The sequence below is a fragment of the Amblyomma mixtum genome, chromosome 7 (genome assembly GCF_055824585.1).
Source record: "Amblyomma mixtum isolate Tamu chromosome 7, ASM5582458v1, whole genome shotgun sequence".
NCBI classification, from domain to species: Eukaryota; Metazoa; Arthropoda; class Arachnida; order Ixodida; family Ixodidae; genus Amblyomma; species Amblyomma mixtum.
In genome coordinates, this window is record NC_143018.1 from 147,568,309 (window position 1) to 147,586,138 (window position 17,830).

General features: G+C 46.3%; 1 protein-coding gene across 4 annotated transcripts in view; it reads right to left on the minus strand.

The window, feature by feature from the left end:
• The window catches only part of LOC149337810 (uncharacterized), a 309,160-nt gene that overhangs the window by 12,836 nt on the left and 278,494 nt on the right, over positions 1-17,830 (minus strand). For all 4 annotated transcript variants that reach the window (XM_089553537.1, XM_089553541.1, XM_089553539.1 and 1 more), the window contains 4 exons: positions 14,671-14,754; positions 8,996-9,188; positions 5,233-5,326; positions 931-1,095 (listed from right to left, as the gene is read on the minus strand). In XM_089553537.1, the coding sequence (XP_089409663.1) occupies positions 931-1,095; positions 5,233-5,326; positions 8,996-9,188; positions 14,671-14,754 (536 nt within the window). The remainder of the gene's footprint in view (positions 1-930; positions 1,096-5,232; positions 5,327-8,995; positions 9,189-14,670; positions 14,755-17,830) is intronic.

The following is a 17,830-nucleotide window of genomic DNA, read 5'->3' on the forward strand; positions in this document are numbered from 1 at the left end:
ATCAGGGGAGTTTCCTCGGGCCCGCTCCCCTAGATGTTGGTTGCTATGCCGGCCCCCCCCCCCCCCCCCCCCCTTTTATTTTCTTTTCCACCTTTGGGTAGCAAAACTTAACATTGCCCAATGGGCTTATTCTTTTATTTTATAACTGAATTAAGTTTGCTGCACGTAAGTGGAGCAGGCAGGGGCTATCATTTTTCTTTCTTTTTAGTTGCCCCAACCTACTAACTGCCTTTCTACTCTTATCTGCCTCATGCCCCACACTAGATGCTCCAGGACCACACAACAACAATGCCTTGTGCCACATGTGGACAGAAGGAAGGAGTACAAAGAAAATGAAATCAGCGTGAAAGCGCTGTTCCATGATGCTCACATTTCAATTTGTCATTGTGATAAGTTAACACAGGGGAAAGTGTCTGGAGCCTTTCATACCTGGAGAGCTGGGGACGGTAGTGGGGAACCTACATTTGTGGCTTGGCATTAATGGGTAACACCAGCGCTGTGGTTTTCGCTGGTTTGCTCCGCCTCTCCTGCGTGCACATACCTCGAGACTACGAATGTGCTGCTTTCGCTTTATAGACTTTTTTGTTTTGTCCTCTTCTCTCTTAGTCTGTGTTTTTACATCAGACATAAGTTCACCAGCGAAAGTACGAGACACCAGGAGAAGAAGAACACAAGGCAACGCTGGGACAACACTGTTCTTCTTCTCCTGGTGTGTTGTACTTTCGCCGGTGAAGCTATGTCTGATGTACTACACCAAGTAGCCCACATGGGTACCTTGTTACCGTGTTTTTCAGGCTGGTTCACTGGAGTATATTTATGCATTTTACGTACTGCCTCTCCATCCCTTATGTAATGCCCTTTTTTGAGGGTACGACTCTTAAGTGAGTAAATAAGAGGAACGGGTCGATCCCCCAGTGGAACAGTGCTCACAGGTGGTGGGCGGGTGGCTGGAAGAAGTGGCCCAGGGGCAGGCAGCACTCGTAGGCGGCCGGGTCCGCATGGCAGGCGCCCAGCTCAGTCCGGTAGTCCGGTGCCACATAGCAGGCCTGCTGCTGCACCCACCGCACCAGGTACAGCTCCAGCTCCCCAAACAGGCTGTGGGGGGGGGGGGGAGAAGTAATAGCAGGGATGCGGTGGTTTTTCTTCTGCTGTCTAATCAAACATCTTCAGGTCATTACCCTATTAATATTATTCCTTTCAGGTGCTTTGTACACAATTGTGTAAGCCGCAAACTTACAGCTTTTCCTGAGAGACTGGAGCACCCGGCAGTGGTTTCATTGTTTCAGTCATATTGAGCACCCTTGCTGTTGCAAATAAGTTTTTTTTTTTTGTACCATGTAGCGAATGCAGTAAGTAATATTTCACATAAGAGTGAGCTAGGTAGCACTTTGTCGGCCGTTTTTGCGCAGACAGATTTTGCCGCGAGTGAAAAGATCGATTGCTTTTACCCAATTTCAACCGCAATGCGCATCTTTGAAACACAAAGTGATTCCACGATCCCTATGGTGTTTACCTGACACACGAGAACATTTCGATGTTATTATTTCTAACCAATCTGACACTTTTTGCGGAATTCTCCACATTGTTGTACAAACTGACCTGCTGGTCTTCCACGCTCGAAAACTAACAAATTCCCTTTCTTGAGGCCTGAATATACTACTTAGGTGAAAAAAATAGTTGATTCCAGTCAAAACAAAAAGAATATCCTGAAAGAATATTTCTTTGATGAACGCCACAAATAGGAAAAAGAAACACATCCCCCATGCTCCTTGGTTTCACTGACTGCTGGCTTCCATCATGCACAGTAAAACCTTGTTACCTCCAAGTCATTGCGACTGCAAAAAGATACTTCAATTAGCCAAGTTCTAAAATTAACCAATCATAGCCAAAAATGTGCCCAGGCAAAAAATTTTGTTGCGGGAACGCCGTACATTTACTGGACGAATTTCCAGCTCGTAGCCCTTGCTGACCAAAAAAAAAAAAAAAAAAAAATTGGCTCCAAATATACTCCCCTGCCGTTCAATTGTCCTGCCAGCGCAGTTTGTTTTATAGTTTCCCATGGGATAGCATCGCGGCGCTTGTGAACTTAACCTTCATATGTGCAATCAAAAGAGAAAAAGCTGCGTTCCACCCTGCCTCTACACTCACGTGCAGCCCAACTCACTAGTGACATATTTAAGAGCAGTCGGTCCTGTACTTTTGGACTTTTGCGCAACGCATGCTTTGGCGATCACTGGAATCAGAAGTTTGTCCTCACGCTACCTACCACTCTTCCGAGGAAGCGACTGTAAGCGCAAACGAGCTGGGTAAATGGTGCGCAATTTGCATTTTCTTCACCAGAACTGATTTTCATACAAATTAATGACCTTTCTTGATACAAGGAACTCTAGGCATCCTACAGGGAATGGGCACTGGCATGGGGCACATACTATGTGGCGCTCGTACCTTGGACCTTGAAAATAGGTCGTCTCTGCGTATGTGTCGACCCCGAACTTTAATGAGGATGAATGCCTCTTGAAGAAAGGTCAACGTAACCATCTAACTGTGGCACACTATTCAAAGAACCGGTGCAGGCGGTCATTGCAACTTGTTCTGGGCATGTGGCAAGAATGGTCACGTTGCGGGACGCTTCAGTGCCCCGCTACAGGTGCTGCCTTGACCCTCGCCAGGCTGGAGAAGAGCGGCGAGCAACACTGGCTCCAGTCTGGCCATGCCTTGACGAAGCACTGAGAGATTACGTTGCTATGAAACATCAATGCCCGCATCGCAGAGAAGCGCTTCTTCCCACCACTTCAGGCAGGCACTTTGGCTGTCCGCATATGCTGACAGTACGGGGCGCTTCACATATCGAGCACCAGCCTTACTAATCGGCATCGCAATGTGGCGTAGCTCCGAGGGGCCGTCACTTCATTAGCCTGCAGCAAAATTGAGCATCCCCGCACAGCACCTCAGATCTTCGAATTAACCGGGCTGGTGGGTGCCGTCGCTTTGAATTATCTGGTCAAATTTAATTACGGGACCGCAGAAATCCTTCGAATTATCGAGGTTTTACTCATAGCAAGCCCTTCTTTTCCCTACCCTTGTGTGCATAAAAATGGTAAAATTGCACTCAAAACGACTCCAGGAATGGGTGAGGTGCGTTTCCAGAATCAGTGCAGAGGATCATGGGAAGGTCATCTGCTACCGCTACTTCCAGTTCCAAATTTCTCCTCCTGATTGCCTGCTTCACTGCAGTCACTGTGTTAATATTGCTTCTAGCACTAATTTATTTGCACTGCAACACTGCCGATTGCATTGCATCATTGCAAGACCAACTCAACGTCAACTCTGTTCTACTTCGTAGCGTGTTTTTGCACAAAAATAATTAAATGGCAGGAGGCTTTCTACGCATATATACAGCGCGATTTGCTGAGATGTGCTGCGCGCAGTGGCATGCGTGGATAGTCTGCTACAGCCCACTGGCAGCTTTTTACATGCTGCGAGAAAAATACATCTATCATCTGCTAAACTGTGCATGTTTTGGCCCTGCTGGCTTCGTAGTGCTGCAAAAAAACAAATACACAATGACCAGCGGTTGTCTTGCCTTCGCATTGCCGGCCTTGCCCAAGCCCATTTCTTACTCTTGATTTCAACCAGGATGTCCCTAATCCGTGCATGTTCCCTGACCCACTGCGCTCTCTTAGCAGTGCACCTATCATTTTCCTTTTTTCACAGCTCGCTGCTTTGTCCTCAACACGTGTTGTTAAAATTAGTTGCTGTAGCTAATCAGTGTGAACCGCTTTGAACATGAAACTTGGTTATCTGAACACCCCTAGGCAAGTTATGCCCAACTTTGTGTGAGAAAAAAGCCAATGCTGCAAAGCTGCCAAGGGTTGTTCAGACAGTCCCTGTGACACAGCTTCTACAAGTGTGCACACAGCAGACTAGCCAACTGTGAAGTGTAAACATGTTGCACAGTAGTTGGGAAAGGAAGCATGCAGCACACTTTTACACAGACTACTTACAGTGCGCGAATCTGAACCATTGCTAGGGATCGTCTTAGAACAGCTACTTGGGCCAGTTGATATAGATTCATTGCAACGAGGCAGCGGACAGAGACGACAAATAAGAAAAGACACACAGCAAGGCGCTAACTATCAACTGAATTTTATTCAGAAAAACATCCCTTAAATATCGCAGTTCTGCACGTCAAGTGGTTGCACATCACGTGGAAATGGTCAGTCTGCAGACGTGTCAATGAACGCGAATTCCTTATCATGCAGAGTCAAGGTGGTACTACTAACGCACGAGTCTCCTCATATATCAAGTCTTTTCAGTCTCCTCATATAAGTCGCATAAGGAAAGAGGAGACTCATGCGTTAGTAGTAGTAGCACAAAACATAAGAAGCCGCACGTCTCATGCGCCACAGATATTGTTTATCAGATCCCTCTACGCTGCGAAAGTGTGTACATTGGGCAGACGGGCAGATGCCTAAACGTGAGGCTGAGTGAACACGCATCTTCGCTTCGTCAGCAAACTGATGAGCACTTGCCAAAGCATTGCAAGAGCTGCCCAGGTTGCTTTCCCTCTTTGAACCGCACGAAGATCTTAGGAAGGGGTAAAGATCAATTGGCGAGGGAAATCCTGGAAGCTCACGAAATATCACAACGCGGTAGTGACACGTGCATTAGCACACCATCTATTTATCTAATGGAAAAAGAAAGAAACTTTCTAAGACGCACTTAATGTTCGTAAACAGTCGTCATGACCGGTGGCTATTCCTCCTCTTTTCATATCTTTTTCTTTTACCGGATTTTTCTAGATTATCACAGTTTTGCCATTCTTTCAAGTTTGCGCATGCGTGTCTTTGCTCGAGAAGGGATGTGTCTTTCGTTTATCGATTTCATTCAGTTGTAAGTTGTAGCCCCATCCTGTCCTCATCTTTCTGTGTCCTGTTTTAAATGCTACGTTTGTTCGTTCAGGTTAGTAGTACCACCTTGACTCTGCATGATAAGGAATTCACGTTCATTGATACGTTTGCAGACTGACCATTTCCACGTGATGTGCAACCACTTGACGTGCAGAACTGCGATATTTAAGGGATGTTTTTTTTTTTCCGAATAAAATTCAGTTGACAGCTCGCGCCTTGCTGTGTGTCTTTTCTTGTCCGTCGTCTCAGTGCGCTGCCTCGTAGCAATGGTAGCCAGGGATCTTGTAGCTCTTTGCAACTAATTCTGCCAACAAATGCACACCTGAGCTGCTTCTGGGCCAGGGCCTGCCGAAGCTGCTGGGTCAGCTGCTGGGCTCCGTGGGGCAGGCGGGAGACGCCGCCTTCCACAATGTAGCCTGCGCCCACCACCACCGCAGTATTAGTGAGGCGGAACCATCGGACACAAGACAGCAAGAATGCCACCAGAGAAACTCCTGGAAAACCGTATGTGTTCAGGAAAGTAAAAACAGCACTAAATTTTACACAAACCACGTAGAAAGACAGACAGGACGGGCGCCGACTCCAATTGTGTTTGTTGAAAGCCACATGTTGCATGTGTATAGCCTGAAGAAGGTGAACGCGCATGCGCATTTCTTACATGGCAAAAAAAAAAAAAAAAAAATGCGCTCTCATTTACCTCCTTCGGGCTACATATATGCAACATGTAGCTTTCAATAAACGCAGTTGGAGTCAGAGCCCGTTCTGTCCGTCTTTCGGTGTGGTTTGTGCAAAATTTAGCGCTGTGGTTTACTTCCCTGAACACAATGTCACACCAAGAGGTACAGTTAAACCATATGTCTGGGAAACAATGAAAACATGCTTCACAGGCAACTGCACTGGCAACAATACACACATCCTCATCTGCAGGCATGGAAGCAATACTCTCCGTCTCTTTTTCTACCTTTTCGTGCAGGTGTCACTCCAGTGCAATGGGCTATGACAGGTGGCGTGTGGCATCAAATGAGCATTTTTCCTACGTTCCCTTGACATTTCCTTTTTCAAGAGAAAAGAGAGACTACCTAGTCAAAAAAAGTAATGCATCCAATTGGGCATGCAAACTGCTTCAATAAGAAGTAGTTCTACCTGATAGGTCAGCCATTAGGGCTTGTGAATCTGATTGGGCATAGTCCATTTGGTTTTTCCAGCTGGGCATTCGAATTGGTTCTGGCATTTCAAATAGATTTCCCAAACCGGTTCCCAATTGGTTTCAGTCCTCCCAATTGGATCGTCCAGTTGGAACCAAGAAATCTAATTGGAGCTTCCAGTTTGTTTCCTGGGTTTCAACTGGCAGCTCTAATTGGGTGGTCCATTGTAAAGTGCCAAGTAAAGCCAACAATGTCCCTCACTGAGCTCTGCATATACACAGCTGCCTATAAAAACAGAACAATGAACTAACTGGAGACAGAGAGAAGAGAGACTTTAATGGATACAGGAGAGGTCTGCCTGATTATCAGCCTAGCATGCTAGGTTCTTGTGGAAGAGATATTAGGAACTTAACCATATGAAAGGTTTTTACCATTTTCCACAATCACCACAGGCATTATTCTAACTTTGTTTAATGGACAAGTGCCGTCCAGTGAGTAACACTTGCCGTTGGTCCTCCATAATCTTTGCTGAATCAGCGAAAAAAGGCAACGGACAAGTAGAAGGATGATGTGGACGGAAGAGCTAAGCTGGGAACTTTTATTCCAGAAGAAATGGGGACAATGTATTTAAACAGTTTCTAGTCCAGACTCGTGACATATAGAGCAGATGTCATGGATCTGGACTACAAACTGTATAAATACATCATCCCCCCGTTTCTACTGGAATAAAAGCTGTCCAGGTCATCGTCCTTCTACATGTCCATTGCCTTTTTGCACTGGTCCAGCAAAGAGTGCGCACTGAGCTCTTCCTTTAGCGGCCTCCTTTTCACTAGCAGACCTACAAGCATGGTGTTAAAGCAATCTTCATTGCAACTTCACTCTGTCACTTGGCTCAACTGGACCATGGTGTCACATATGAAACAGTCAACTGTGCACCGAACGGGTCATGTGGCGCAGGCACTGGGATGCTAACAACAGGAGAAAAACACAACTGCTGTAAAACTGACACACCAGTAAATGTGCTGCTGCTGCAATTCCCAGTCCTGCACAACTGCGCTCCACAACTAGAACTACGGTGTTACTGATAAAGAAGGTAACACTTGACATATTTGCAGTAACTACCATAAATGCACATTGCCAGTGCATGCTAAAAACTACAAGTGATAGAACCCATGTGAAACTTGGGGATATTTGAACTCCGCACAGCATTCCTCCCGCAACAATGACCAGTAGTGGGTGGCACCTTGTGTGGTATTTATTTATTTATTTATTTACATATACTGCAGCCCCGATGGGGCTATTGCAGGAGTGGGAGGAAGAAAAAAAAAAGGCAGAGAGGTACAACGTGTTCAGAAGTGAACACCATTAAAATACAGAACAGTAATTCAACAGACTAATCACAGATTCGCGACAACGTTGAAAAATAGGTTTGGTTCCAGGGAGCGTATATCACCGGGTAAAGAATTCCATAGTTCAATCACACGGGGAAAAAAACTAAGTTTGAACATATCAGTGCGCGTGAATGGGTGTTACATTCAATGGGTGGTAGCTCCCTGTAAATGAAGATGCTGAAAAATGCAAATACTCAGACAATGAAGCAAAGCAGGATGAATTAAAAATACCATGAAAATATTTTAAACACTCATTGTCGCGGCGAGTACAAAGGAGGGAAAGGCCTATGGCAGGAAGAGTGGATGAAGGTGAAAAATTTCTGTCATGCCGTTACCTTTCTGTCATGCCGTCACCTAAGGCAGGAGTCTGAAGCCAGGAGACTGAAACATGTGTCGCCCCGCCTTCTATTAATCTTGTGAGAAAAGAGATTCGCGCTCTCGGGGAATGTGTGGCGACAGGGTGATTGCAGGTGCTTGTCATGGGCTAAGATTGCTGAATGGCTTTGTTGGGATGAGGCGTCTAGCCTTCTGCTGCATTTGCATATGGGTTTTTTGGGGGCTATCGCGATGTGTTTTGTGTTGTATCGTTGTGTTTGGTGCATATATACCTAACTCTTCTGGAAATAAAATTCAGTTGTTAGATTGCGCTCGTGTCGTCTCTAGTTTCTTCCACTACGACCGGTGTTTCGCGCTGCTTTAAAAAGAATCCGTTCCAACTTGCCCAGTTTTCTGTTCTTGTTAAAGTTTGAGGCGATTCTCGTGCATGTCTGCAATGGTGTCAGCGAAGGAGCGCCAACCTTTGAGTGTGCAAAATGTGTCGGGAGAAGAGGGAAAGGCACCAAAACACTGAAATTGAAAATTTGAATAGACATAACTAAAAATGCATGGGAAGAATTCTTGCTAAAGGATATTTGTGAAGTGGCATCGTTTAACATCCCAGGAATATTGCGCCTTTATTGAGAGCCCCTTTCAGAGCCCATTCAGTTCTGAACTATTCTAGGAAAGCATTCAATACTCACTGGCCTCAAAACTCAATTTGTCTCAAATTTTTCTCCTACGGCTTCCGAGTGAATGGCAGGTTTAATGTAGGTTGAGTTGTTCTGTCAAAAGATTGGTTTACTATTTTATTGGGGGTTACTGTCCCAAAGAAACTCAGGCTATGACGGATGCCGTAGTGGAGGGCTCCGGAAATTTCGACCACCTGGGGTTCTTTAACGTCCACTGATATTGCACATCACACGGGCTTTTAGAATTTCACCTCCATTGAAATTCGGCCACCACGACCAGGATTGAACCTGCGTATTTCAGGTCAGTAGCCGAGAGCCGTAACCACTGAGCCACCGCGGTGGGGCGTTTTGTCAAAAGAGTGTGAGGAAACGTCACTGGGCTAGTGTTTCTGTGATCACCACCATCAATCATTCATTCATGGCATGGGACGTAGCATTACATTACAGATGGAGAACTGAAGGAAACCATCGCCCAGAGTTTCCAATAACAAACAGAAGTAAAATACAGCAGAGAGAGCAGCAGGAGAGGATGGGACACTGACCGTCGGCAATGGGCAGGATGTCGATGCGGGCCCCCAGGTCGACCACCACCCCGGAGCTGGTGTTGTACGCGTACAGGGCGCAGATGGCCTGGTGGGTGACACTGAGCGCCCCGACCCCCACCTGGCTGAGGAGGGCCTCTGCCAGTGCAGCCTGCGTCTGCAGGCTCAGGCTGCGGGGCACACACAGCTGCACCTGCACAGCCACACACACTGGTCTAACAACAGGGCTTCCCACGTGTGTGCCAAGGCAGAGCATCCTGCAAACTCCCTTCAAAAAGCGTGCATCAAAATGTGGCACCCTGATCGGACCAAAATCTGGGGACCAGCAGACTGTCACGCCACCTGTAGCACCCAGACGCTGTTAAAAACATGCTTACATATAGTGGAACTGAAAGCAGCATCAAGTGGCCAGTATCTCACTTGGTTTCCATGGCCACAGTGAGGCGGACCTGCTGGGTCCACCTTGTCGCGAACAAAAAACCCACACGGGTTGTGATACCTCGTTCATTGTCTCGGTCAGTGTAAATCTTACTTTCCACATCTGATGCCTGATCCAGTGATGTGACTGGGTGAGGTCACTTTGTAGCAGCTTTTGGAGCAGCTTTTGGAGCAGAAAGGTAAGCTATTGGCACAGATATATATACCACACTTTCCAGTGATTAAGTCGCACTTTTTAAAAAAGATTTTTACTGGCGCAACTCGTATACACCAAAAAAATGACGCACTACCGAGCACCATCTTTTGCCGTTCCTCGTAACTATGCTTGAGAAGAAAATTGATGAGTAAAAAAGAAGAATCGGGTTATTATGCAGTTTTAGCACAACGTGATCTGCTACCGTGATCTGCTTCCGTGAGGAGCCCAGCCATGCCCAGCACAGTAGTCAGTGCGTGCTTTCCAGAGCCGTCTGTGCATGTAGCTCACCATGGATGCAGTTAACGGAGGTGAAATGCATTATTCTAAAATTTAAAAAATGCTATCATACTACAGCCACAATCACACAATCTCAAAACAACCGGACTGAATGCGGTGGAGGCACAAAGTGCGTGCCGCTGCTGCTGCATCCAGTCTATAGTGGTATACAACTTAAAAAATAACAGCAGTTGCTAACACAGGGCCGCGGCGTCCTGTATTACTCCGCCGGCCAACCGCAACTGTAAATGAAATCAACTTTGTAATGTTTGACTATATCAAACAATCCATGTATAAAAATTCTAGCGCTCATAATTTTTTTCTCATGATAAGGTTTCTGTTTATGTAACAAGGAACATTTAAGCAGCGGACTACGTTTCTTGTTGAGGAGGAATTCTGTGCGCGGAGGCTGAGTGTGGGCGGAGCTTCACAGCGGACTTATAAGTTGTATCCGACTACAGTCATCTTCTCAAAAGTTTCAATTCCAGCATTGCATCCGCACGGCTTCAGGCGTGCCACGCGTTGCTTTTACTCAACATGACCCTACCCATGAGGTGAAGAAGATCCAGTAGAACCCCGCTGTTACGTTCCTCACTGCTGCGTTTTCCCGGCTGTTACGTCGTTTTCTTCGGGTCCCGGCATAGCTTCCAGGATCCAATGTATTGGGAACCCCGCTGTTACGTCGTAGCCGAGGAAACGATCCCGCATGATACGTCGCAACCGGGCTCCCCGAACCCAACCGGGCAATGCGCGCCAACCAGCATTTTGATTTTTGACGAGTCTTGGCCAGGCTTGGCTACGGAACTGGCTGCAAGAAGCCGCACGCGAGTTGGAGAGGCCGCCACTAGATGGCTATCTGCAACGTTTCTAGATAAAGACAGTTGGAAAACTCTGTCCGGGTATGCGGCCCCTTTCTGTCGCCGATTTCATCTCAATGAGATGCGAGCGCCATCTCTTGGGTGGTGGGAGTACCGCGTTTGTTTTCTATGGCCTCCGTGACCACCTCAAGCATCGGTACTTTAACATCGCGCTTGATCTCAGAGGCCACGATTTCTCTTCACCGCCGCGGCGCCCATTGGCTCATTGCATTGCGCCCATTGCGCTCTACGTCTGGGGTACGTGAGGTAAGGATGCTCGAGGTTGAGCTTTTGGCTGTAAATATTGGAAAAAATTGGAAGCCCTTCTTTCCGCGGTTTAGAGAAACATGACGTACCGATTGCCTCCTCGTAGTTTATGTTGATTATATTATCTAAAAACGTTGAACTGGGAGTAGCAGACGACGCTCTCATCCTAAAGCGACCGCAGCGCCACCGCCTAGACGGCGATCGCGTGGGGCCGCTCTGCTCCATGGCTCGCCGGCGAAGTTTCCCAACTGTCTTTATCTAGAAACGTTGGCTATCTGCCTCGCACGCCGAACGCCGCGATCTTTATCGCGGGAGGTGGTGAGGAGGAGGCGCGCGGCTGCGGTCGCTTATCAGCGCGTCTTTTCTTTCACTCTTTCTTTTTATCTTTTAACTCTCCTCTATCTGCAAGTGACAGCGGTGGTGGCTCGGCTGGAGCCAGTCGGCAGGGCCCGTGCAATTTCCTTTTCATCCTTCTCAGTCGCAACAACATCTTTATTGTGTTTTGATGGCGTGATAGCGTTGAGTAAGCGGAAGGGGCTTTCCCTTGCGGAAAAGCTGGACGTACTAAACGCAGTCGACAGGCAGCCAGGGCGGCTTACGCGGAGCAGCGCGGCGAGCAGCCTACGAACATTTCAGTGCTTGACGCTGTGCACAACGTCGCTTCAGCGTGGACTGCAGTGAGCGCGTGAACTGCACAGCACTGATGCGTGCGTGCGGTGTGGCCGCACCGCAAAGCGACGCTGACAGCAATGCGGCCTTTGCTATTGAGAAACGCGTTGCTCTTTCCAGCGAGCGAAAGAAACTGCAATCCACCATTCTCAATTGTTTAAAGTCCTAGGGTCAATTTGCGGAAATTAATTGTTTCAAGTCAAAGCTGCACTGTTTTCATTAATTTTCGGTGCTTTCCTCACTGTTGCGTTTTCCCGGCTGTTACGTTTTTTTTTCCCGGTCCGGTGAAAAACGTATGAACGGGGTTCTACTGTACGATGCAAAACTGAAGTTGCGTGTCGTTGAAGGTGCGCTGGAACCACACAGCAGGGAGACAGTCCAACGTGAGCGAAACATATTATCCAGGACTGTCCACCTCTTTCTCATTGAGTGGCGAAGCGCACCCCAAAATCGACGCCCACTGAGAACTGGCGGTAGCATGTCTTTTCCCCACTTCAGCTGAGCGAGGATATGGAAGTCAATACTGGCGCTGTTCTTTAATGTTTTTGCCCTGAAAATTTCCAGCGTGCCCGTTACACACCACTGGATGACCAGAGTGAATCCCTGTGTGCTGCAGGCCTGTTTCGCTTCTATGTTTTCATTACGTGTGGTGACAACGGGCCCAACCAGCTTGGTTTGGTTTATGGGGTTTAACGTCCCAAAGCGACTAAGGCTATGAGAGACGCCGTAGTGAAGGGCTCCGGAAATTTCGACCACCTGGGTTCTTTAGCGTGCACTGACATCGCACAGTACACGGGCCTCTAGAATTTCTCCTCCAAAGAAATTCTAGCCGCCGCGGCCGGGATCGAACCCGCGTCTTCCAACCAGCTTGATATACAGCACAATTACATTCACAAAGGATAAGACGTGGTGCCCGAGAATTCTGTCAAGTAAATACGGTGTTCTGGCGTGGGCTGGGTGCAGTTTACTCGTATTTTGTTGTAATGTAGCAGCATGTAGCAGGCTTTGCCTTGTGGCGCACACTAGCGCAATTGGCACAGCAACACTGCTGACTAGACAAATTTTCGTCCAATCCTTGACCTAATAAAGGGCAGCTCTCAAGCCAGCTTCAATGCACTAATGTCAGTGTTTTGCTACAATAGTGCACCTCGTCAGTGGACACTACCAATGGCTCTCACTCTAACAAATAGCTCCTAGGCTAAAGCAGGATTTAGTGGTCACCTCTTGTAGGATGGAGATTAAACAAAAATAATAAGCTACAAGTACTGGGTAATGTTCTGACAACTGTGCCAGTACAGCTGTCAAGAGAAGTACTGCACATTGTCCCACCCATTTTAAAATGTTCACCAACCAGAGGCAGTGCACCCTGCAGAGCTGCCATATGCTAAAGATTCCAGTCTTATGCAATTCAAATGAAAACGTTCTTCATTTCTCAAGGGAGAAAAAGGCCCCTGAGCAAAAACATACAAAGTAGCCTGACTAGGCCCAAAGCCCTTCACATGGCACCATACAGCACCAAGAAATAACAAAACACCGGCTGAAACTGCACAAACAATGGAAATTCAATGTGTAATAATAAAAAAAAAAACACACAAACCATCTTTAGTAATGAAAGGAGGTTCACATAGAGCAATGTGGCATAAAATAGAAAAAAAATAGAACACAGAACATCATTATCAAAAATCACAAGCATAATGCCACTAGCATTTATGAATTAATAGAGACACTAAATACACAAAAAACTGTCTATGAGGTAACTCAGATGGCAATTTGGATATCGCTGTTCAGACACTCCCACTAAAAAAGAACCCATTAAAACGAATTTGATTTCCAACTGGTTCCAATTAGATGCTCCAAATGGACTATCCAACTTGACCATTTGGGTTTCCAATTGGTGAGCCCAACTGCACACAATCTATCCAATGAAAGTTTGCATATTTGACAAGTAAGGTATAACTAATATGGCTTTTACAATAAGAGCTATAAGTAGCTTAACCTACTGAACTATACTCATCATATACACCACCACTGCAGCTGAAGTTAAATAACTGCGCTCAGTGGGCAAGCGCCACTGGCCCCGGCATGAGCGCCTCATAAACAGGGTGTATAAGCCGGAGCAGAAACATGGTCTCTGGATGTACATATTGAGCTAATATATGCTACTAGTGTCTGAGTGTGCAGTGTTGCTTGTTTGCGATGTATGTGTGCCTGTTGGCCTTGATTTCCATAAAAGCGCGTTAATTTCAATTCTGTAGAAAAATGTCAATTGATTGGCACTAGGCACAGTGCCTCCCTGCAGTCTTCACAAACCAGTTTTCCTTTTGCACATTACAATGTGTTAAGTTGTGGAAATATTTTTCACAGTGTGCACTTTGAAAACTTAACTGTGAGTTCCAGTTTGTGAATATTTTCTTGGTGAAATAACTGCCTAACCTAATAGGTCCTAACTGGGTCCAGCTGGATCCAGTTAGGTTCCATTGGTCGGGTGGCTAAAAACACAACTGGAACCAACTGGAATGTCCATTTGGCTCCAACTGAAATGTCCAATTGGTTTCAATTTTTTTTTTTTGACTGGGCTTTGTTACATTAAGAAAACACAAACTATAGAGCACTGGACATTCAAGAAAAAAAAAACTGCCATCATCCATCTCAGAAAATTCCACAACAATAACATCTTTTTAGGATGACAAACAAACAGCATAGCTTTGCAGCGATATTCAAGATGATAGCACACAGAGTGGAGTAACAAGTTAAAGGACCAATGCAACAGCCAGCTGCAACTGAAAGAAAGGACAGGAGAAGATAATGGCATTAACTTGCTGACCATTCCAGCAGCCCCCACAGAGCAAAGAGTGGTTGGCACTCATGAAACAAGCATCCTATACACTTCAGTGAACACACTCTGTTCTTCACACAGCGCACCACCCCGGCAGCTGGTTGGCCGTTGCGCCACAGGGAAAGCAGCCACTCACTTTGTACTCCGAGGGATTTGTGATGCCCAGGTCCCGGAAAATTTTGTGCATGAGTTCGGGCAGCCCATCCACGTCTATTGTGTACTGGAAACAAGAGAGGGGGGCAGGAAAGAATCATCATCATTTATTTTCCCTTAAGGACCCCTAGGTGGGGCATTACATAAGGGGGGAGCAAAAAAATGAAATCACAAACAATAGGAACATTTGGAATACAACAGTGAAGAAGGCAAAACAATTGTTAAAAGAGCATCACAAAATGAAGAAGGGAACAATCACAGGTACACTGTGGCCATCACGCTATATCAAGAGGAGGAAAACGGGAACACTGATTTGCAGACAAGGGTTCAGCACTGTAACACGTGCAGAGGTGGTACTCAAGAGTGTCGGCATTACGCTGTAAGTGCACTAAGGAAAAAGATGAGATAAAAGCAGGGTTTTGAATTTTCTTGGATCGTGCTCAGTTACAACTGCCTCAGGCAGCTCATTCCACTGTTCAATGGCGGATGGCAGGAAGGATTTTTGAAAGGCATTGGTGGAACCATGTAAACGCTGTAGGCTCAGACTGTTAAAAAGGCGACGAGATGTTCTATTGAGAGGGAGTAGAAGTGTGCAGTGCAGTTGAGGAAAACTAGTATAACTTGTGGAAAAGGCAGAGTTGGGAAATTGTACGGCGAAAAGACAGCAAGTACCGGGCTATGGCCAAGGGTTCCAAACTTATCTGCCACACTGGGGGAAAGGAATGAGGGTGGCATTGACAACCTGCGGAAGCACAGGTCAAGGTCATGCAATTCATCCTGTGTGCAAGGACAAGCAAGATGGACCGTAACTAGGGTCCCTTTCTTGCACAGTTCAGGATATGCGGTGAAATTCCAGGTTGGCAGTGTCTGTGATGTCGTGGCCATGGACATCACGAGAAGAGAACAACAAGAATGCGATTAGGTATTTCAGTCATCCGGATTCTTGTCAATGCAGGAATCACAAGCGAAATCACTCTGACGCCTTGACATGGCTGCCATCACGATCCGCTCAACCAGGCGAGCACACCAGGAACAGCAGCCGTGGCACAACTCGTACACGGCTTTCCTTGGCAACAGTCACAACATTTGCACCATTTGTAACAACCACTATTAAAGGGGCTCTCAGTCAGCCTCTGAGGACAGTATGTGAACTCGCTCACTCCCTGCATTGTGTGTTTTCATGGCCAAATAATGCACGCAGCAGAGAACCCACACACAAGTAGTTGAGCCCTTTCCAGGGACTTCTTTATGCTCGTGCTCTCCTCTCTTTCATGCAAAATTCTTTCACAGAGATGGAGATTCTTTCACACGGCTGCCGTGGCAACTCGCCCGGAATGGGGCCAGTGAGTTGGTTTTCCTTGTTCTTTACTATGCTCTATTACTCATATGTTAGTTTTCTGCTATGTAATTTGGTGCGCTTCTTTTTATGTATTTTTTCCCCTCCTGCTTGGACCCATCTTAGGGTCTGCAGTATTTTATAAATAAATGAAATGCATTTTGCTTGAAACATGTGCGTGGATTTGAATGGACTACGTGGTCTGACAACCTCTGGCAAGAGAAAAAGGAAAGCAGCTTCCACAAGGCACAAGCCTAGAAATGTTTGGCAAGTACAGACTGTTCAGCAATTTGGCAAGTACAGACTGTTCAGCAATTAAACATGCACCATAGAATGACCTTCACAGCTAAACCGGTGAATTGTATGTGGTCAAATTTCACAAAGAAATGGCATTTGGTTGGCAGAACTGTTTTATACCACATTTCTTTGGGGTACTTGCCTGAATCAATAAGAAGAAATTAGATATTCGCATTGTCTGTGGCAATGACGAAACAAAACAGGCCGCTCTCTCAGTGATTGCACCGGTGCTGCCATCTCTTTGGTCGACCGTGGAAATTAGGCAAAGGAGGGGAGTCTTTTGCGGGAGGTTTGAAGACTCTTCAGCAACTGCTTTATCAATGATCACAAAAAAGTTTAGTTTGACGACTTTCTAGGTACAGCATCTTCAAACCTGCAAAAAATTCCCCTGTCTCCTTTGCCGAATCTCCACGGCCGAGAAACCAGATGGCGCCACCGGTGCAATCCCTAAGAAAGCGGCCTTTTTCGTTTCGTTGTCGCCGCAGACGATGCGAATATCCGACTTTTTCTTACTGAGTAAGGCAAGTACTCCAAACAAATGTGGTATAAAAAAATTCTGCCGACCAAATGCCACTTCTGTGCGAAATTTGAGCCCGAACAATTCACCGCTTTAGCTGTGAGATCCATTCTACGGCGCACGTTTAAGTGCGGAACACGCTGTAGAAAGAATTGAAAGAATTGCCTCTGTCTTGTGTCCTCTTGCATTGTAAAAGACTATTGTACCATATTACTACATGTATTTTAGTATTATGGCGAAATTCAGCGGAATTGTCACAGCTTATTTTTAGCTAACATCAGGGAAGCTGAACTATGACGCAAGTGGACACTGATGCTGGCACTGCAGCGAGATAGTGAAGACCGCCGCAGCTCAGAATCCATTTTCTCTGCCTGAGGCAGAGTGTAAGAATATATTCAGGTATCGCCATTCGGCCCGACAGTATGACCAGAACTTTTTTGCCGCTCCTCATGCTTCTTTTGAACATGGAGCGATGAAGCCACACAATGTAGGCTTGTTAAGTCATTGAGGTGCGGAGGCCGTATTGAAGCTGTTGTGTGATCATTTAGTGCCATGGCGCATGTGTGTGCTTGTTTAAGTGCACCAATGCACAGAAGGATTGAAATGAATGCTGACACTGCACCATATTTTAAGCTCGTGAACGTCTCTGTGTTCCTTACTTCGTCCCTTGTCCGTTTTTTTTTGCGCTGAATTCTATTTAACATATGTTAAGCTACTTTGTGCACTACTTGCTGGAACTTCATAAATGGAAGAAACAGCAGTGAGGATGCGGCCTTGTGGTTAACTGCCAACTGTGGCTAACGTGGCCAATAGCAGCGCAGAAAGCCCACTTTTCTGGTTTGACTGCTTACACCTGCTGCTGCCAACATGGCCTCCATGGCCAATGAGGAACGCAGTGATTATGGCATTAAAATGTTATTATCATGAAAGTATATATGCTTCATTGAGCATGAAATGTCGCTTTTTTGACTGAACAATATTTAATCTTCGATC